Source organism: Lycorma delicatula, chromosome 10, assembly GCF_047948215.1.
Source record: "Lycorma delicatula isolate Av1 chromosome 10, ASM4794821v1, whole genome shotgun sequence".
Taxonomy (NCBI): domain Eukaryota; kingdom Metazoa; phylum Arthropoda; class Insecta; order Hemiptera; family Fulgoridae; genus Lycorma; species Lycorma delicatula.
Genome location: NC_134464.1, coordinates 95,805,358 through 95,828,474, shown reverse-complemented (window position 1 = coordinate 95,828,474; position 23,117 = coordinate 95,805,358). Strand labels below are relative to the sequence as shown.

General features: G+C 33.4%; 1 protein-coding gene across 1 annotated transcript in view; it reads right to left on the bottom strand.

Annotated features, from left to right (window-relative positions):
• Positions 1-23,117, bottom strand: part of LOC142331025 (inositol-tetrakisphosphate 1-kinase-like) — a 118,923-nt gene that overhangs the window by 29,671 nt on the left and 66,135 nt on the right. The window contains exon 2 of the mRNA XM_075376606.1: positions 10,773-10,797. Within this exon, the coding sequence (XP_075232721.1) occupies positions 10,773-10,797 (25 nt within the window). The remainder of the gene's footprint in view (positions 1-10,772; positions 10,798-23,117) is intronic.

The following is a 23,117-nucleotide window of genomic DNA, read 5'->3' as shown; positions in this document are numbered from 1 at the left end:
TTGCAGTAAGTAGATTGCAGCTGAGACATCAAACAGGAAAATTTGTTGAAAACTAATTTTTAACTTTTACACTGAATATTTACATAATTATCATACTACCTACACATTTATTATCCAGCTTTAACTAATGTAAAAACATCACAAATTTTAATAAGATTAAAAAAAATTGCATCTCCACTCCAAGGTAACTTAATAAGCATTGTTTGTTGTACCAAAATTTCAACTCATTTTGTGAACCCAAACAGAGAATTTTCTTGCACTGAATTAATTTTTATTTAATTTTATCAAAACAAGTCAAAGTATATACCACTCATTGCAATTTTAGTAAATAAAAATGTATGTAGATGAAGATGATAGCATCTGGGTCATCTCAAGGTACCAAGCAGATGTGATTTGTAACAGTATTCACGGCTTCTGTTTGAAATATTTATTTTTATTTCCATTACACATCAAAAAACATAAATTATTTATATCTAGTAAACTAATTCAATAAAAAAGTTTAATATGCAAAAAAAAAATCAACAGTGTAAATTACAAATAGATTAAATAGCATAATTCGTAATTAATTTACTTAATTTTAATTTAACCTTCTTAGCAAAAGAGTGTATTGAGGTTAATACCAAGTTTCTTTAAAGTGAATTTGTGATGTGATGCTAAATAAAAATATGTTAAGAACCAATTGCAAATATTCATTTCATTGCTTAAATGTTGTTAATTTCTTGACTGTAATTCTTGTATCATAAATAAACATTGTTTTTTTTTTTTGTTTTTTTTATATATGGAATTTTACGGGCATCGACTGCTAAGGTCATTAGCCCTCATCACAATCTTTAAAAGAAATTACTATCACTATCTGAATCGTCATATGTAAGGGTGTAAATGGCCCTTACATTTTATTTAAAAGCACAAACTACACAAAACATTTAAGACATAAAAGACAAGGACAATCACAAACACTTACGGGGTGTAAAGGGCCCCGATATTAAAATTTGAGATAAGGTTCTCAAAAGACCATGAAATTAAAATTAAAATTAAACTTATCAATACCATTTCTTTCTTTCTTTATATATGTATATAAACTACCGCTTAGAGTATCTTTTACCACAGCTTTAAACTTTCATTTTATAGACTTTTAAGAAGTCCACTGGCGTGTAGAAATGCAACTATATTTTCTTCATTTCCATTATCCAGATCAGCACTAATATTATTTGTAAATCGGAACCTCTTTCTGAGGTCCTCATATATGGTACACTCTTCTATTAGATGCTTGATTGTGAGTGTTTTATTACAAACACCGCACATTGGTCTCACTTCGCCGGTTAACAAATATAAATTTGTTAATCGCGTGTGACCGATTCTAAGTCTGGTCACAGCTACTTGTTCACGGCGAGTCAACTTAAAGTCGCTTTTCCATTTATAAGGAGAAGTTTTTACTGAGTTTAATTATGTATTTAAACTCCTCCATCCAGCATTCCATTTGTTTCTTACTATGTTTGTTAGATGGTTTTTAACATCTGCCACTCTTACAGGAAATGCATCCAAATCATCGCAGACTGTTGCCTTTCTGGCAGCTTCGTCTGCGATTTCATTACCTGTAATACCAGCATGCCCCGGAGTCCATACAAATACGCATCGCTGTCCTCGTTGTTTTAGTACGTATAAAATGGACAGGATGTTTGCAATTAGGACATCCTTAATGTTCTTGTTCCGAATTGCAACAAGTGCACTTAATGAATCGGAACATATTAGCATTCTCTCTTTGCAATAGTGTTCAGTGTAGCAAAGAGCCTGCTGAATTGCAGTGAGTTCTGCCGTGTAGACACTGGCCACATCTGGCAGTTTCCAAAAGTGGGCTTCTTCACTTACATATATTGAGCATCCAACACCATGTTCGGTTTTAGAACCGTCAGTATAAATTCTAATATGTTCTTCTTCGTAGCTACTGATGGTTGCCAAAAATTCCTGCTGGTTTCTTTTTTATTTCTCCTTCAGAGAGATCCAAGCTTGTATTTACCGCTGGCAAGAGCCATGGCGGTATTTCTCTAGTAGAAATTGCCAATGTATCTGGAATGGCAATTTCATATTTATTTCTTAATTCGTGGTACCTAATTCCGGCTGGTCTGGAATAGGTAGCACGACGTTCGTATAATGCAGCCATGGGATGATTCGTAAACAATTTATTATTTATATGAGCAGGGAAAGCCCATACATTTGCTGCATATCTTAACAAGAGGATCTCTCTTCTATAATGTAGTAGCATTATTCCGGCTTCAGACATCAGACTAGCCGCCGGACTTGTGCGGAAAGCGCCTGTTGCATATCTTATTCCGCTATTATGAACTACGTCTAACTTTTTTAAATGCGACTTTCTAGCGGATGAATATACGATACATCCGTAGTCTAGTTTAGATTGAACCAATGCTTTATACAATCTCAATAATGTCTCTTTGTCTGAGCCCCAATTTAAGTTCGATAAACATTTTATAATGTTTAGGGCTCTTTTGCATCTATCACTCAAGTCCTGTATATGTAATCCCCATGTAAGGGATTTATCCAATACTAATCCTAAATATCTTACATTGTCTTTATATTGTATTGGATTATCATCAATTGTCAACGCAGGACTTTGATGAGGAATTCTCTTCCTACAAAAGTGTACACAGCACGTTTTTTCTGGTGAGAATTGGAATCCGTTATTCTTTGCAACTTCATTTAGAGCATTGATCGGTCGTTGTAATTTGTACCTCACCATAGCAGTCTTGCTGCTGGCATACACAATTGCCAGATCATCAACATAGACGCTTTTGCTGATTTCTGCTGGAATGGCTAATATCAATTTATTGATGGCAATGGTAAACAAGGTACCGCTCAACGGCGAACCTTGTGGTATGCCATTTTCCAAATTTCTTACAGATGAATATTCGCTCCTGACTCGTACTTGGAAAGTACGGTCATTCATATAGTTGCTGAGCAGTATAGGCAGGTTGCCACGAATGCCCCATTCATGTATCTGGAGCATTATACCATGACGCCAGATCATATCGAAAGCCTTCTGAAGATCGAAGAAGACTCCGACACAATGTTTCCTTTTAATGAAGCTGTTATATATAACGTTCTCTAAGCTGATCATTTGATCAGTGGTAGAATGGTATTGCCGAAAACCTGCTTGATACGGTGATATCAGGTTTTCTTTTTCCAAAACCCAGACGAGTCGATTATATATCATTTTCTCCAGTATTTTTCCCATAACACACGTCAAAGAAATAGGACGATAGCTATTGGGGTCTGTTAAATTTTTTTTTTTCTTTGGTACTGGAACAACATGAGCTTTTTTCCACTGCTGCGGGTACGTTCCATCCCGCCATATTTTATTATAAAGTTCTAATAATCTACGCTTTGCAGTGGTATTCAGCTGCCTGATCATATTATAGTGGATTTCATCCGGACCAGCAGCTGTGTTACCTGATTTTTCCAACGCTTTCGCGAATTCTTCCATTTTAAAAGGTACATTATATGAGTAATTATACTCAGTTCTGAAGTTTAGTAGACCTTCAAGTTGTTCTTTTTTAGTACGAAAATCTTCTTCGTAGTTGGCCGTTCTGCTGGCCTTTTCGAAGTGATTGGATAACAGCTCTGCAATTTCATATGGAGTGTCTTTTATTTCATCTTCATCTTGAAGGCTAGTTATGGGAACAAAATCATTACGCCCACAAATCGCCTTCACTTTCCTCCAAACATCTGATGCAGTAGTACTTTTGTCAATGGATGGCACGTATTGCTGCCAGGATCGTTTTTTCGAGTCTATCATAAGACGTTTTGCATACGCCCTGTATTTCTTAAAGGCGTTATACGCCCTTTTCTTTCTTTTTATAGCTTCACTTATTTCATCGTTCCACCATGGAACGGGTTTCTTCGTAAGTTTCCCAGATGTTTTGGGAATATATTTCGATGCCGACTCAATTATTGCATTTGTTATGGCGTGGACATCGTCTCCGATAACTCCAGTTGTTTCTGGGAGTATCTTTCTAGCTGTGAAGCTCGTCCAGTCTGCCTTTTCAAATAACCATCTTTTAGGGATGGGATATATTGTTCTTGTAACATCAGTTACAATTTGCAGCGGGAAATGATCACTTCCATGCAGATCGTCTATGACATGGAAGCTGTACCTCGGTGCTATCGATCCGCTTATAAGTGCAAGATCTATACAGGACGTCGATCCATCTCTGGCATTGAAAAAGGTTCCTGATCCGTTGTTTAAAATAGTAAGTTCTGAATTCATCAGGAACCCTTCCAGTTCTCTTCCACGGGGATCTACTCGATCCGATCCCCAAAGAGAATTATGAGCGTTAAAGTCACCCACCAGTAAAACAGGTGGGGGAAGCTCGGAAATTAGTCTTGCTATGTCATCCTTATTCCAATCAAAATTCGGCAAGTATATGCTGCAAACAGTAATCTGAAGCGGACGCTTCATTCTAACGGCGACCGCTTGTAGGTTTGTGTTTAGAACAACCGCTTCGGTGGTAGCTCTAGTCAATGTTAATTATAATGCAAGATCTATACAGGACGTCGATCCATCTCTGGCATTGAAAAAGGTTCCTGATCCGTCGTTTAAAATAGTAAGTTCTGAATTCATCAGGAACCCTTCCAGTTAACTACTCCACCTCTAACTCTTACATTTGGCTGTTGATCTCGCCGAAATATATCAAATCCTTTTAATTTAAAATTTTCATTTCTGCGGAAATGCGTTTCTTGCAGACATATACATATCGGGTCTACGTCATGTACCATGCGTTGGAGCTCATGGATGTTTGAAAAACATCCATTGATGTTCCAACGTTCCAATGTTTTTTTAATTAAAAATTAGCGACTCGCTAATTTTTAATTAAATTATGTCCTAGGTTTTCCTTTCGGCCATCCTTTTTTTCTTTTCTTCTCCATCCTACGAACAGCATCGTGTTCGCGGAGAAGGTCGTCACCTGTAAGGCTTCCGGTCTCCGTATCGGAGACCACCGAAGCCGCCGACGACGACGGGCATGGATCGGCGCCGGTTCCAGGCGCCGATTGAGAGGCGGCAACCTGGCCGCTCCCCAACGCGGGGGTCGCACCGGTCACCGCCTGTGGGAGGGGGGACACTCGCCCCCCCCCCTGTGTGAGTTTTTGTGGCCTCTGAGGCTTAGAGGCCACTTCAGTTACAGGAGGCTTGGGAGCCCCCATAACAGTCTCTGTAGGTATCACTTTTTCCTAGTCATCAAGAATCTCACTGAGTCGGGCTTGGCATTCTGCTTTGGCGTCCGTTTTCTTCAGAACAGGAGCAGCTTTCGGTGTTTTATCTTCGGGAGGAGGCTGTACTAATATCTTTGGCTTTATAGGATCTTTACTATTGAAAGGTTTCATTTTATTGTCAATAATTCTTTCGATCATATTAGCCAAGGTCGGAGCAAGTTTACTGATGAGTTGACCTTCATCGACCGCACCTGGAGCAGGGACAGGAGCGGCAGCCGCAGCCTGAGCGTAGGTTGTTGTTGCTCTAGGCTTACGGGCGTTAACTATTTTCTTTGCATCGAAGTAGCTGACCTTTTGCAGGGTTTTTACTTCCTGCACAGCTACTTCATCTTTGTAGACAGGACAATTCCTTGATCTACTAGAATGCGCTCCTTTGCAGTTGATACATGGTAGGTAGGAGACTCTTTACACGGCTCTCCCTCATGCACCTCTTCACCGCACACGCATATTTGCGGTCTTTCGCATCTAAGAGCGGTGTGGCCAAAGCGTTGGCACTTAAAGCACCTCATTGGCTGTGGGACAAATGCCCGCACATCCAAACGGTGAATCCCTGCTCTTATCTTTTCCGGCAAAGTAGGCCGGTTGAAAGTGAGGGCATCAGACGCTGAGGGTAAGACCTCACCGTTCCTTCTCATGTTCAATCGACGGCACTCTATTACTCCTTGTGCTGCCAGTTCCTCTACAATCTCTTGCTCCGAACAATTTAAAAGATCCCGACAGACCACAACACCCCTTGAGATGTTGAGCGTGCCGTGGGGATCAACACGTACAGCTAGTTCTCCAATTTTCTTCAGTCCTAGAATCTTCTGAGACTGTATATCATTAACAGTCTCTACATGAAGTCCCGTGAAAGTTTTTCTTATTTCTTTAACAGGGCCTCCAGCACATTTGTTTATTTCTCGAGCGATGAGGAAAGGACTCACCTTCGAGAAATTACCTTCTTCCTTAGTGATAACCAAATACTTAGGTTTTGGAATGCTGCTCTTGAAAAAAGCTTTCTGAAAGCTTTTCCTAGCCTCAATCTCAATCCTTCTGGTTTCTGCACTCTTTCGGCGTTTCGCCTCAGGCGAAACGGCCGGTTCTAAACGAGGGTGTTTACGTGCACCCTCTGCCACGTTAGTTTGTTCAGGAATATTCATGAACATTGATCCCTTCTGTAGCAAGGCTAGCCGCCGGGGTACACCCCCACTCCAGGGCTACTAACCTTGGAGGTCCGATCCGGTACTCCGGTGGAACCGGCATATGTCCTGGCAGAGAGCGGATGCGCAGTCTCTGCACTGACTCCAGGCTCCTACTCACCGAAGCTTTCAGAGCTCCCATGCACCGACATACATGGGCACCATTGCTACATGCTTGCCATCGCAGGGGGCATGTGGACAATGGAAGGGTCTCCGTTACACCTGCAAAAACACTGACCCTGGCCGCCACATCGCCAGCTCTAAGAGTGGTATGAATCCATTTCCAAAATCGTTTGTTATTCCATTTCCTGCAGGTAGCCAAAAATCCAGTCCGTTTAGTGACCTGAAGTTGGAACCAGGTTAAACTTAACAAAGCATAACCGAGGAATTTACTCGGAACCCCGTTGGCCAGCTATATGTAATGTACGAAGGTACAGCTGTTGCCGCCCTGGACGTGGAACGTAGATGTTGTGTTCCGGACGTGGGGATTATCTACCTCAGGACAATAAACGTTGTTATATCTATTACAATTCCATATGTCACATTAAAAAAAAATCTTAAAATTCTTAGTTGAATCTAATTTATCATTTACTAAAAAAAAAAAAAAAACCGTTAAAAATTGGTATGTTCTGTAAGTAAAATGACAACAATGATTAACTAAATTGCATACAGTTGGTATCAGCATTCTGAGATATATGGACGAGCAGATAAGAGAACAATAAATAATAGTTCTGCTAAATGTAAAATCCAATCATTATTCTTAATTGGTAAAACAACTTTTAAATCAATTGAGGAATTGGACTTGGAAGAAGAGAACTTGGATCGGAGAGATGGGCTAGCGAGGGAAAATGAGTACCTTTTATACTGATACACACTTTCTTAGATTGCCATGGCAACCTTGGACCATCACAATCATAATGACCTTGAAATCCACCAATAGTTGCTGGTGTTTTTCCACCTTCATCATCTTGTCAATAATTTTTTTAAGAATGAAAAGGATATATTAAGCAATATTTATCTATAACTGATTCAAATATTTATCAGGAATATTTTATATAATTGGATTTTAACACAAATTATATTGCTGTTCAATTGTTTCCAATTTAAATTAATAAAATGGCAGTTACAATTAGGGAAATACCAAATGGTTGTTCTGAGAAAATTGCTTGGCTTGGTTTTTTGATAAAGCGTGCATTACTGTAATTCAGTTAATAGTCAGTGGTATTTGACCAAAATAAAAATTCTTCTGATTATTATACCTAGCAAGGCAGTAACACCAAAATATCTGACCGTCTGAAAAGTTTGCACTTTGGTGCACATACCCACAATCTAAAAAGTCATGCAGAAAGCAGTAATACTTTAATGACAAGAATTCTGTTGTAAATTTATATAACTAATTTGCTAGTCAAAGTTGATCTTACATGACTTGTGTATTTTTATACTCAAACACTACACAGCTAACACATATGAATAATAAATAACAAAAACATATGGAAGGGGTTATCATTTTATATGTTTTTATCCTTTATATGTTAATACAAAGCAGTTATAACTCACAATTATAAGATCAGGTTCTTATTCTAAATTATGAGTAATTTCAGTCTTAATTACAAATTATTTTCAAGAAAGAACAATTTACATTTAAACTATCATAAAAATAATGAAGGAAACTTTAATTCAATAATGCAGTATTCATTTGCATAATGTACATCCACGTGTAATAAGCAACACACCTAAATTAGGGTGCAGCTCAGATTATACATAGGTTCACATTACACAAATAATAATAAATAGAAATTAATGAAGTTTTATGTTCATTTATTAAAGAAAATAAATCACAAATTGTTGACTAGATATACTTATCAGTAAATCAATTAACTAATTAAAATTTTACTGACTTCTGCTTTTCAATGTTTCACTTTATCAATATTTCTGCAATCTAAATTTAAATTTTACTTTTTGGTATGCTAAATGAAGTCATCTTTGGTCATTTATTAAAAGTTTCAATAATAAAATTTAATATATTTTATCCTGTGTTGTTTTCACCCAATGAAAAATTAAATTGAAAACATCTTTTAATTTTACCTGATATGATTAAATTGTGGTCATTATCTGTCATCCAGTGACTATATACATAAACACATCATTTAAATAAATTGAACACAGGTTTACTTTTAAAAGACTGACCCTAGAAACTGCCTAAAATCATTAAACATTTCTATTTCAAATGTCCATCTGATGATACTCGTCATAACATGTTTTACTCAATCTCAATGAAGTTTACTATTGCTCTTTCCATCCGCATAACGCTGCATTTTTTCTCTAAATTAAAACTTATTTTTCTCATCTTTCATTAACCATTAATACGAGGCAGTTGTGTAAAATAAATGAAGGAGACTAATTAATTAGTGTAGCATTTATTTGCATAATGTGCACCCACATATAATGTGTGCCACAACCGAGTTTAGAGTGTGGCACAGATTACACATGGGTGCACATTACACAAATAATAAATAAAAATTAGTGAAATTTTATGTCAGTTTATTAAAAAAAAAAAAAACTGCCAACTGTTAGACTAGATGCACTTATCAATTAAATCACTTAACTTAACTGTAATATGAGGCATTTCAAACCAAGCAAGCATTCGATCAGCATTAGCTCTTCAGAAAAAAAATTCTTTACTAAAAGATATACTGGTAGAATGACATTAAATTAAATGTCAGTGTAGTTTGTACATCAGAACCTTTTGCAATAACATAGCTATTCATTCAATTCCAAAACCGATTGGCCAGAAAAATTTCTGTAATCCAGAGAAGATGGATGACCATCTTATACAGCTCCAGGTAATAGAAGCCCTGTAAGCCCTACATATCTAGGTTACTGGCCATAATGGCAGTCGTCTTTCTTCCTGAAACAATTTTTATTCCCATATATTATGGGAAGCAGGTTTTACGGGTGGATCCTTTGGTCCGTAACCAAATACACAATTGAAATTCATTGCCGTATGATAGGAAGGCCAGGAATGGATCCCAGGAGAGATTTAATGGGATTACAGATTCATACATACAACACGACAGAAACAAAGTAACAAATCCACTACTTTTTGATAATTATAATTACACCCAAGGCTCATTTCTGATTAGATGCAAAATTTTAGATGCTTAAAATAAATTTCCTATATAGTTTTTAAAAAGTTTCCTAAAAGATTTTTTTTAAGCATATATCTATGATCACATCGTAATTATTCAAATAAATCAAATTTTGTAAGCATGGCACCATTGGTAAATTATAATTTAAATATAACATTCTAAAAAACATTAACATTCTTTAAATTAATATAACATTCATTATAACATTAATACATTAAAAATAATGTCTGGTTTGCAAGTATGTCACTGTCTTTATTTTTACTTTATTGGCAATAACTTGTTATGACTTTGTCGATTGGTTTTATTTACAAATTTTATTTACAATTTTAATATTCATCTATATAAAGAATTATCCTCCTGAAGGTGGATGAATAGCTGAATACATCACAGGAAATATACTAATTGATTGGTATGGTAATCCCAATATTATATTTATATTCAAATAAAATCAGATTTTTGTTCAAGTTCAGTATATTGCTGCTTTTGTCCTCTGATAATTTTTCCACTATTTTCGTTTGTAGCAGTAAAATTTCTGTTAATTTTCTTCAACATCATACTAAATGTGCAACTATTGAAATTTTCCTACAACTCATTTGCAATTAGCTCTGTCTCTTTAACTTTTTCACAAGCATTATAAAGAAGACATTTTCGCAAATTTTCCATCTTAGAAATAAAAATATAACGAACATTAAACTACGGCAAACAAACCTATAAAAATGCAAGATAAAAATCAAATCTATACACTGCAATGAATTACCAGAACTCAAAATACTAGTACTGTTTATAATATTTATCGGCTCATATGTTCCTACATCAGTGTTTAGTCACATTCGGTCTGGTATAAATTTTAAATAAATGAATATTCTTATTGCCACATGACCGGCAGTGCTGTATCATTTGAAGAAAGGAGAAAAAAGTATCTAACTAGACAATGGAAACTTCACCATTAACGTATCATTTTATTTATAAAACAATCTCAGTTTAAAACTGTAAAACTAGAAAAATATGATGTCATATTAAATACCTATCAATTTCTTAAATAACGTCTTTCTTTAACATTCAAAGAATATATTCTTTAACGTAACAAGAACAAAAAAATACAAATTAAATTTTTGTTTTCATTTATAGAGTATTTAAACTGAATTAACAAAAATAATCATACCTTCACCAGTTTGTATCCATATTTCCTGAAACAAAAAAAAAGATAGAAAAATTATATTAGAATAATAAAATTTGTACAGTATTATTTATATAACAAAAAGTTGTAAAATAATATAAAGATTCATTCATACTCAGAACTAAACCGGTAGCATTATAACTTCGACATTAAGATTCAAACTTAATCTTATTTCATAAAAACAGTAAAAAAAGAGTTTAGAGCGGTCTTCTTTTAATTCCTAACAACTTTTCCGTTAAACCTACTGAAATCTGTCTTCCAAAAAAATGGACAAAAGAAACGTCTTTTATGACTAACCTAATCTGACTTTGTCAATCCGATTAATAATGTAAAGAAAGAATTGTAAAATAATTTGTCCAATTAATTAATAATCCAAAAATTATTATTCTCTCATTGCTTGCACCGGTTTTAATTAACAGACTTCAGCCGGCTCAAACAGTTATTTTTTAGATAACAGCGCTATTTCCCTCATAAAATTTTATGTTCTTTTATCTAAGTTGAAACTGAAAATTTATTTAATAATAAAAATAACATTTTTAAATAAAAATATAAATTATAATTCTGCATTAATACAGTACCGATATATTTGTATTAGCAACAGATCTGTAGTTACTTTTCCAAGAAATTAATTAACTGTCAAGTTAATTAACTGCTGTTCTTTAGTCCACAACAGCAGTTGTTATCATTACAATACATATTTCTCTGTTGAAATTCACGTGCGATTTTTTTTTTAATATCTATCTTACTTATCTTATTATCTGAGGTTCTAAGCCTAATAAAAGTTAGTTTCTTTATATGGATTTGAATACTAGACAGTGGATACCGGTGTACTTTGGTGGTTGGGGTTCAATTAACCACACATCTCAGGAATGGTCGGCCTGGGTCTGTACAAAACTACGCCTCATTTATATATCATCCACATCTCATTGGGCTGTGGGGAGATTGCTTATCGTTCACTAGTTCAACAGATTGCAACGTACACAAGAAAATAATAATAATAATAAAAATCTTACTTTCTCTCAACGGTAATAATTAATAGTTACTTCTAATATTAAGACGATTTTTGTTCGACAAGTTGAAATGAACATATCACGATTAAGTTTTATAAATAATGAGCAGAAAGGAATAATAAAAAATATAAAACCGGTCGATATACTGATTATTCAACAAAAAAAATTCTTCATTTGGGGACTACACTAATGTAATTTCATAACTTACATAGAATAAATTTCGCTGATCGTCTAACGACCGGACGATCGAGTTCGACAGCCAGCCAGACCGAGTTACTTTTTTACACTTTAAATATTAATCGTTTATTTAATTCTACCGCTCACCTGCGACGCCACAGCGTAGCAGTACTTTGAGCATTTTTTGGGGTGAGGGTGCGATTTTGAAAAACCTTTTTTTTCCAATATTATTTTTTTGTTGTTAACAAATGTACCTACGAAAAACATGACCTTAATTAGGCGAAATCTCGAGATACTGAGACCTTGTTCTATAGCCTCACCCCTTGAACTTTTAAGTAGAAAATTTAATTACATGAATGCCCAACACATAGAAGTAATCTGACCAAGTTTGGTAAAAATCGGTCCGTTCCTCAAGATATAAGGTGATTTAGAGGCAAACACCGAACACACACACACACACACGTACATACGAACACTAACATCACGAAGATTTCCATCCTGTTTTTTGGGTCGCTTGGATGTCAAAACGTCAAGATCCGATAAAAACCGCATATGCCCAAACCGGACCGACTACAATACTTTCCCTTCTAGAGTTACAACGCTACCTAGAGGGAAAGTAATATACGAGTATATGCCGCTAGAAGATTGTTTAACGTACTAGCTTCGAAGGATTCATCTAAACAAATTTTGATAATCGATGGCTGGATAAACAGTTGGCATTTTTATATATTAATTTTTACATTTTAATTACTTTCCTGCCATCATAGTTCTAAAGTTATGCTATAAGAAGGAAAGTACGGTAATCGATCAAAAAAAGGGATAGGGTTTTTTTGCATTCTCAATGACCCAGGAGCCAAAAAAAAAAAAAATAGCGGGGATAATGTTCGCACTTAGGTAAGTCTGTTGGCGTGTTTGAAGTTTAATAACGTTTGATTAGATAAACCGTTTTTTGATGAAATTTGGCACAGAAATTCGTGTAAATGAGGCGATTTGTTTGTAAACGTTTGGTGCAATATTTTTACAGCAATAGATAGTTTTATGGGATTAATTTTTTCAAAAGTCTGCAAACACAATCCCGCTTTACATTACATGCGTGCATGCTATTCTACAAGTTTTTTTTTTTTTTTTTTTTTTTTTATAATTTTTCCTCAAAATTATCCCTTCATCAAAAATCGAAAAAATTTATATTTTATTTATTTCCTATTTTTAACCGACTTTTTTTTACGTCTTCCTAGACGTAGTAGAAGTGCAAATGATTAAAAAAATACTTTGGGGCAACATCGGAATTTCGGTAGCCGATAAAAATGTTAAAATATCAATTTTTTAAATTTTTAAAACTTTATTTTGGTTTATTTAAACTTTTAATAAAATTTCATCGTAATTCACCGCCCATCTCCAAAAAAGGAATCTTAGGTAACTTTTTATTGGTTGTACATTTTTCTGAGGCTTTTTCGTTTATTTCCCTCCATTTAACATAGTAAATATAGAAAAATCAAAACTTTTCTTGGAAGTGGATTTTCTTTAAGAAAATAAAGTTTCTTTTTATTTTTATAACGTTTCTTGGTTTATTTAAACATACAATGATAATTTCACAATAAAACTTCATTATAAATACCCCCACCCCAAAAAAGAAATCATAGGTAACGTTTCACGAATCAATATTTTTCCGCTACGTAAAAATAAATAACCGATCCAGAAAAGTTTAACAACTTTGTTGTCAGATTTTTATTTTTTTATCTTTAAGGCTCAATAATAATAAAACGACAAAAAATTAATTTTAAAGTAAACCGGTTATTAATTTTATTTTTTATATTTTCAAATTTAATTTTTTGTTTTTTATATACTTTGAGATCAATTACATCTGTTTGAAATCTTTTTAACACTTCTTTTACATACAACTTTTTTACATTACTACTACTATTAATTACTTTTTTTTAATATTATACAGGGTGTCCCATATAAAACGCAACCCTTCAATCACTCATTCATAAAATTTCAAAAGTCAAGCTTACTCCCCTACTCGTTACTGAAATGGACTCGTCCAACATCTGAACATCGCGGCGACGCAGTAGAACACTACAGATAGTAACAAAAATGCAATCATAACGTTCAGTGTTATGCTTGAGACAAGATGGTGTTTTCGTTAGACGAACGTGTTTTCATTGTCGAGTCGTACTTCAGTACGAAATCAGTAATTGCAGTGCAAGATTTGTTTCGCCATAAGTAACCAGATAAACCGGCTCCTAACAAAACATCAGCATTAAGGTTAGTCGCAAAATTTAGAGAGACCGGTTCTGTTAATAACAAGGAACACAAAACATGTGCGTCAATGTTGAATACAGATACAGTCGCTGAAATCAAAGACCGATTACTCGCCTCGCCAAATAAATCGATCAGACGTTTGTCTGCCGAAATTAATTTGCTAAATCGACTGTTCATCGGGCGACCGATCGATTATAATTACGACCTTATCGCATTCAAACGGTTCATCGACTTCTTGAGCCCGACAAAGAAAAACGGCTACAATATTGTCAACGGTTCCGTCGATTTCTGCGTGAGGGAATTAACGTTATGGATTCATTATTTTTCACAGATGAAGCACGGTTTCATTCGGATGGCTACGTAAATAGCCAAAACAGTAGAATTGGAGTGCTGAAAATCCCCAAGTTTATCACGAAAAACAATTACACCCGCAGAAGTTGGGCGTGTGGTGCGCGATATCGCGGTAGAAAATAATCGGTCCTATTTTTTTCGAGTACACCATTAATGCAGAACGATATCAGGATATTTTATTTCAGTTCATCGCACTCTTGGAGGAGGAGGAGGACGGACACTGCTGGCTACAAGATGACGGTGCTACATCGCAATACGCAGGTTCAACTTCTGATTTCGTCGAGGAATTCTTTGGTAATCGTGTTATCGGTCGAGGCTTGTGGCCACCAAGATCTCCAGATTTACCTGCGGCGGAATTTTTTCTACGGGGTTACCTCAAAGAAAATGCCTACAGCAACAAACCACGAACACTTGAACGATTGAAAGTCAATATTGAACAAGCTGTATTAAATATCCAGCCACAAACTTTGAAAAAAGTTGCAAGAAACGCTGTAAAAAGAATTGAAGCTTGTATTCAAGAAGATGGCGGCCACCTCCAACATTTACTCTAAATGTAAGGTAATGGATGGTAATAATAAAAATTACATTTATATTTACACATGCCTTTTATTATTTCAATACCTACCAATATAAGGTTGGGTTGCGTTTTATATGGGACACCCTGTACGAATATCCCATACATTTTGTTTTAAATTATTGTCGAAATTCTTTAATTTTTTTCTGTTTATATCATCAATTGTGTCATTTCCTCAGAATTAAATTCTCCAAAAATGTTATTAATAACTGTTATTTGTTTATTAACAAATTAATAAATTTAATTTAAAGCAAACCTAAAAATTCATATTTCTAACCCCAATTTTTTTAGCTATACAACAATTTCCTTGGACTACTTGAGATACACTCCTCAGACTATTTTATTCATGTTTTTAAGAAAAAAAATCTAATGTGGACACCACATGACTTCCTTATACGCCTATTAAATTACATATACATATTTTTTTTAAATGAAAAGAACATACATTTTATTGCATTAATAATTTCTGATATGTTTTTTTTATTGTTATTGTTGAATTATTATTTATCGTAATTTTTTTTTGTAATCAGAGGTTAATAAATCAATATATTTAAATTAAAAAAAAAAACAAAAATGAAGTCTGATTCGAACCGATGTGTCCTCCCTCCCCTTTTAAGATCCAAATAAAATTAATTAAAATTTTATTTGAGTATAACTTTGGAACTAAACAAAATAAGTACAACTTATGATGTATCGTTGAAAAGCTCTCAATGAGGGCTTATTAGTACAGTTAAGAAAAAGTCCAAATCCAAATCTTTTGGATTTTGGGTTTCTTTGGACACTTTTGCTCCTGTCGATCGGAATCAAAAGGGGAGGTACACAACTAGATATTACAACAGTCCTAAATCCAAAATTTCAACATTCTACGGCTAATCGTTTTTTAGTTATGCGAGATACATACGTACGTACAGACGTCACGCCGAAACTACTCAAAATTTATATTTCCGTTGAAATCTGAACACCGAAATTTTTTGCGATCACAATACTTCGTAAAAGGAAATAAAAATATCAAATATAACCTTAATTTATGTTCCTAGAATTTCAATATGCCTTCATTTTACAACTAGCAGAAATCAAGGTGAGATATTTCAATCGAAACATAAAGGACCTTTTTGTTTTTTGTTTTATATCCAAAATCAACTCCTGAAATATAGTCGTGAATTTCTCTAATCGTTCTGTAAATACTAATACTTATACGAATTATAATAAAGAATGTTATACTGTAGAGAATATATAAACTTGTACTACACTACTAGATTACCGAGACGTGTAATTCATTGTTACGAATTTTCTATTTTTTAACATTTTCCTTATTTCCTGGAAAATTCTTTAGAAAAATAAAATATTAACCCAAGTTATAGAAAGTTAAACATAATAGAATACAATGTAAAATAATTAAATTTTGGTGGTAGTTTTTTACATTATCGTTTTCACACACGCGCGCGAAGAGCGAGTGATTCAACAGGAAAGGGAAATAATTTTAGAACCGATTCTTCTAGAGCTTGAAATAAGAAACACAGTTCATAGAAACAAGTAGTCCGAAAACGCTTTGTTAACGAGCTAAGGCTTTTTTTTCCTGTTTAGCCTCCGGGAATTACCATTTAGATATTACTTCAGAAGATGAATGAGGATGATATGTATGAGTGTGAATGAAGTGTAGTCTTGTACATCTCAGTTCGACCGTTCCTGAAATGCGTGGTTAATTGAAACCCAACCGCCAAAGAACACCGGTATCCACGATCTAGTATTCAAATCCGTGTAAAAATAACTGGCTTTACTAGGACTTGAACGCTGGAACTCTCGACTTCCAAATCAGCTGATTTGGGAAGACGCGTTAACCACTAGACCAACCCGGTGGGTTCTTTACTAGGACTTGAACGCTGGAACTCTCGGCTTCCAAATCAGCTGATTTGGGAAGACGCCTTCACCACTAGACCAACCCGGTGGGTTAACGAGATAAGGCTAACGAAAGATTTCCCCGATTTCAGTTAACCCGGTAAAATGAGGTCATAATGAAATTTTTAAGGCGTTTTATAAGGGTTAAACTAGATATTTCTTATGTTTTTGGACGTGAAAACCCAAATATTCAAGTCCGAGAATTGTTATCTCCCGTAGTTTTCGTGATATCCAATGTAAAACACAAAAAATTCGATGCCGTAAAACACATTTTTTCATGTTTGAAGAACAATAACTTTGTATAAATTTTATTATCAAAACTTGTACAGAATTTAATTATGAGTAAATTGATGTAATAAAATCTATGAAAAACAAAAATAAATTAAATTTTATTATTAAAAAAAAAAAAAAAATTAACAGAAAATTGCTATGAATTTGTAAAAATTAAAAACAGCTGTAATTAGTAGGCCATTTCATACTAAAACAACGTATCACGGGAAGAAGTTGTCTGGAATTTTTAAACGATGAATTTTTATAACGCTTGAAAATTTATCACTGGCGAAACGAATTAAAATGTACTATCAACTTGATAGAGCACCAACAACACATTTCACGAATGAATTAAGACCATTCTTATATGAAAAATTTACTGGTAAATGTATTAGGATCTTACTCCCATAGATTACTGTTAATGAAGATGGATGAAATACAATAATAAAGTTATTGTACTTTCAAACTTAAAAAAATGTATATTTCGTCACCGAATTTTTCTGTTTTGAATCACGAAAGGTACGGGATATACATCTCTGGGGCTTGTTTTATTCGATTTTTCAGGTCAAAAAAACACGAGATCAAGTTTATCTCTTTAATAACACCTTAAAAATTTCAGTATGACATTTTTTCATCAGGGTAACTGAAGTCCAGGCGAAATCTTTCGCTAGCCTTAAGTCGATAACAAAGCGTTTTGGACATTTGTTTGTATGAACCGTTTTCCTTATTTCAAGCTCTAATCGGCTCCCAAATTATTTCCCTTTCCTCCCGAATCACTCTGCATATAAATAGATATAATAATCAGACTATTATTACAATTATTAATGCGTAAAACAGATATTTACTAAGAATGTAAATATTTTATATTACCGTTTATATTGCTCGTGAAAATAATAGAAAATACGCTACGAGGAAAATACCGACAAAATTAAACGTACGAATACAAAGTAATTTTTTTAAAGTTATAAAATAAAAAAAAAAATAACAAAATATTTATTTTTTTAATAATAAAACAATAACATTACTATGTGAAAATAATTAATTAACTCCACAATAAACTACTACTATTTCTATAATTTTTCATAAAAAAATACAGCAAAAAACTTATTACTACAAGACGGAATTTTAATAAACACTAAAAAATATATCAAAAACATTTTTAAAACAGACCGTTCTAATTATAAATCTAAAGAAATATATAAATAAAAAAAGATTTAAAAAAAATTAAAAAGATAAAGTTGTAAATAAAACTAAAAATGAAAAAGAAATCAACTCGCACATCATTTTTTTTTTAAATGACATAATTACGTCAGTCTTGAAAATACACAACAAAGAAATCTATTTTAAAAAAAGAACGTTTTAATAAAATTAAAAACATAACATCAATACATTATAAAACAACCTTGTGTTATTTAAAATAATTTTTATATTTATTTCAGTACAAAAAAAAAATAAATTTTATATACTGGTACTACATAAAATGAGATGTCCTTTCCGTTAATGGCAATAGATTAACTCGGAATTTTTCTGGTAACTACTTTATAATGAGGTTTAAAGTCACGAATTTTAAATTAATCACAAAATAATGAACTGTCTTTTAATTATGTTTCTCGCTTAACAAACTGTATTATTAAACAGATGGAGTCCACTGTCATTTTATACTATATTATTATTTATTTCGTACGGCAAAAGTTTCTTAAATTTTATTATAATCAAAACAGAACATGTTTTTTAATGACCGCCTTACAAAGACCCGATTATCGAAAAAAAAAAACGACTTACTTTTTCTAGGTGATTACAGAATATATTTAAAGGGAAATCCTTTTTTTGCTGTGGGAAAGTGGCCCGTTAGAGAGAAGTATTTTTTCTCGATTGTATTTCTTCTGACGCATTTATTTCTTCCGATATATGTGTATGTATGTGCGTGCGTGCGTGCGTGTAGGGGAAAGTATTTGGCATCTATTTCGTTTAATATCTTAGAACGTCGTAGACTTAAAAAATTAAAATTTGATAGATCGGTTTACTATGGAAGGATGTAAATTTGAGGGGGAAGCGATTCGCGGCAGTCGCGCGTGAATAAAGCTGAATTCTAATTTCACATCGGCGAAAAAAATTCGGCGTATCTCCCCTGTACTTCCTAAACTATACTATTTTTTAGTAAAGAAATCCCTATTGACTGGATTACAACCCCTAATTTTGCACTGAGCTCAAAACGTAATTAAAAAGGACAAATGAAAACAATACTAAATAATATTTCTATGGCCTTTTTTAATTTATTTGTTTTTTTTTTATTTTGTTTTGCATTTTATCTTGCTTTGTTTTAAAAAAACAAAAAAAAAAATAGAAGGTAAGTATGAAAACCAAAAGGCGAAAAACCTCAATTTTTAGGAAAAAGATTTTCTAGAGAGAAATTCGTACAGGAAAACAACATAAACAGGGGAACGCGTCTTTCCAAGTTAGTTGATTAGGAAGTCAGAGTTGCAGCGTTCAAGTCCTAGTAAAGAACCAACCGGGTTGGTCTAGTGGTTAACGCGTCTTCCTAAATCAGCTGATTTGGAAGTCAAGAGTTCCAGCGTTCAAGTCCTAGTAAAGCCGGTTATTTTTACACGGATTTGAATACTAGATCGTGGATACCGGTGTTCTTTGGCGGTTGGGTTTCAATTAACCACGCATTTCAGGAACGGTCGAACTGAGATGTACAAGACTACACTCTTCATTCACACTCATACATATCATCCTCATTCATCTTTTGAAGTAATATCTAAACCGTAATTCGCGGAGGCTAAACCGAAAAAAGAAAAAGGTTGCATCGAACGGTGAGCTAAAACCATCTGGAATACGGCAACATGCTTTATTTATTATTTAATTTATAAACCTTGTTTTTCCTATTAAATTTTTTTCAATAAAATAATGAATAATAAAAACTACCGTAAATCGTTACTTTACGATAATCTAATATTTAATTTATGATATCAACAAAATAAAATCTAATCGGCAGAGAAACTTTCTCACCAAAATAAAAATAATTAAGTCGATCTATTTGGTTAAGTTGAAGACGTGAACATACTCGTACATAAAAATAGAATCAGATCGGATTTAGAACCTTCTATTATCGATATCGATTTGAAATAATTGTTCTAAATAGAGAATTTAATCAGAAAAAAAAAATATATATATATCACTGATTTTAGACATATACAATAAACGATCTGCATAACCACTTAAAACAAAAATTTAAGGCCGCCAATTATTTGGCATTTACTTTGGAACGATTTGAAAATGATGTTATATCACTTTATTTGGTAAAAAAAAAAAAAGCTTTAAAATACCCGTCCCAAGCAATAAATCAAATACCCGATGATTAATATTTAAATGTAAAAAAAAATTATTCTTAAATAAGGCAGAGATTTTTAACAATAATAATTTTACTATTTAATGTGACACGATATAATATATTTTTTTAATCTATTAAGAGAAAACCTACCGGTTTACCTTAAAACTTAAAGGATAACCGGTTCCACGACATACATTATTCATACTACTACGGATTTCGCCAACACTAACAAAAATAAATTAGTGTGAAACTTACGACGTAATAGTCGACGAAGAGAGTTAATTCTGAAAAATTAGTTATCTTTTATCCGCTGTTTTATAATAAGAAATTCTAGCAAGGTGTTTCTCACGAACATAAAATATACTAATTAAATAATTCAGAATTCTCAATGACATAGACAACTCGTATATTCAAGATAACATAAAACACAAAAAACGTTCTCCATCTTCAATCGTAAAAATACAGAATAAAATTTATAGGTAATATATTAGTATTTTTTTATTCTTTAAACGCGTGCTAATGCCGTTCTATCGTGTCAATTAGGACTATTCTCGCAGAAATTTTGACACGTTTCCAAGCAGTCTATATCTTAATAAAAGTCTTAATTCCTTCTTTTTTAACGTAATTTTATTTCTGCAATTTCTATAAAAAATATAATTCGGTTTTTACAGACATTTATCATCAAAGGTCATAATCGATCGAGCTAACCGAGAATCTTTGTTTTAACTCGACCTATTGGCATTTCGTCTGATAGTTAATGACGCAGTTACGATCAAATATGTTTTCTCATTTATATAAAATTTTACAGCAAAGTGATCTTTTGCTATCAGGCGGAAAAAATTATGCGTATCGATTTTTTTATAAATTTCCCTTTTAAATTGGCGGTCGATACAGTTCTACCCTTTATAATCCGTAACATAACGATTTAACGAGTTATCTGATCGAATTTTCAGCCCGTTCTTAACACTAGAGAATTTATTTCTTTTCGATTAATTTTTTTATATCAATTAGATATGAATTTTTCCTCTTTTTTATGCGAAAAATGAGTAAACACTGAAGTTAGAACACAAATCATTTTGTAGGAATTACTAAAGTTAGAATACGAGCTTATAAACATTACTGGACCGATCGTTTGGCTAATATCGTTCTTAGGTACGGGAAAAGGAGGGAGGTGAAAAAGAAGGTTTCCGTCACCGCGCCGTCGCTGCTGTACAACGTCTGGTTTCCCTCCGCTCATTACATGATCTAAGCTATTTCGCACATTGCCTTGAGCAGTATCTTATATTTCAACTAACTTTAGCATTATTTTTAGCTTCCACCGATATGATATTATCTGAGCAGCTATAATACGATGTCACTGTCACTCCTGCGCTACCGGTGCTCCCTCCTGTACAACCTGCGACGCAGCGCTGTAGCCAATAAATCGTACTGGACATTAACGAAAGGCAGGAGCTTCTGATTGCATGTACTTGGCGGTACCATTAACTCGTCAGACGTGCTCATTGATGCGGGGTTCAACCTAGACCCGCATCAGCCAGATGAGGCTGTCGGGCCTTAACTCTCCCTTTAGTTCAATTTCCTCTCCTATTAGTTCAATTTCGTTGTAGAATGAAATTCAGTAAAAAATGAGTGAAGTCTAATGATTACGTAAATACCCTTAGCGTGTTTCGACAGTTATAATGGTACATCGATTTACAGCAAATCGGGATAATCGAGCTACTTACAAAAAGGTTTTGAAAAAACTTCTAGTTACAGCGTAATTTTATCTCATTATAGGCCATATTAAATCTATAAAACTTCTCTTAACGTAAAGGTATAATTATAACATAAAATATAAAGGTATAGTACAGATACAACAGTATCATGTCCTGAAGCTATCGACAACGTTATTTATCATCCGGTCACTGCCATTACTTTTTTAAATTATTTTATTTTATTTTATTTTAATTATATTTTTTTATTAATTTATTTTAATATATATATTTTTTTTTAAATTAATGATAATAACTGTTAATTTTAACAATATACTACGAAACCTGCAATAATAAAAAGATAATTAAATCAGGTTAATCAAACAATAATATTTACTTTTTTCAGTTTAATTATTTTGATTAAATAACAATCAGATAACAATCTGTTAGCTGAATTAACGTATTTAATGATATAATAATTCTTTATGTGTTAAATAGTTGTTTCCTACCCGTGGCCTAATATTTTTTCCTTGGAAAATACAACCGAAAGCACTTTAGTACATTCACGGTTTAGTTTATGTCACATCCACTCTACACTTCCACCAACTTTGTTGTATGGTACTTGCAAATCGCAATCATTCACTATGACAGTAATTTCTCCCAATAGATTTTTTGATAACATCAAATTTAAACTATTTCAAAACAAAAACGTTTCGAAATAAAAAGTTGAAATTTATGTACTTATTTCTAAAGCATCCTATTAGA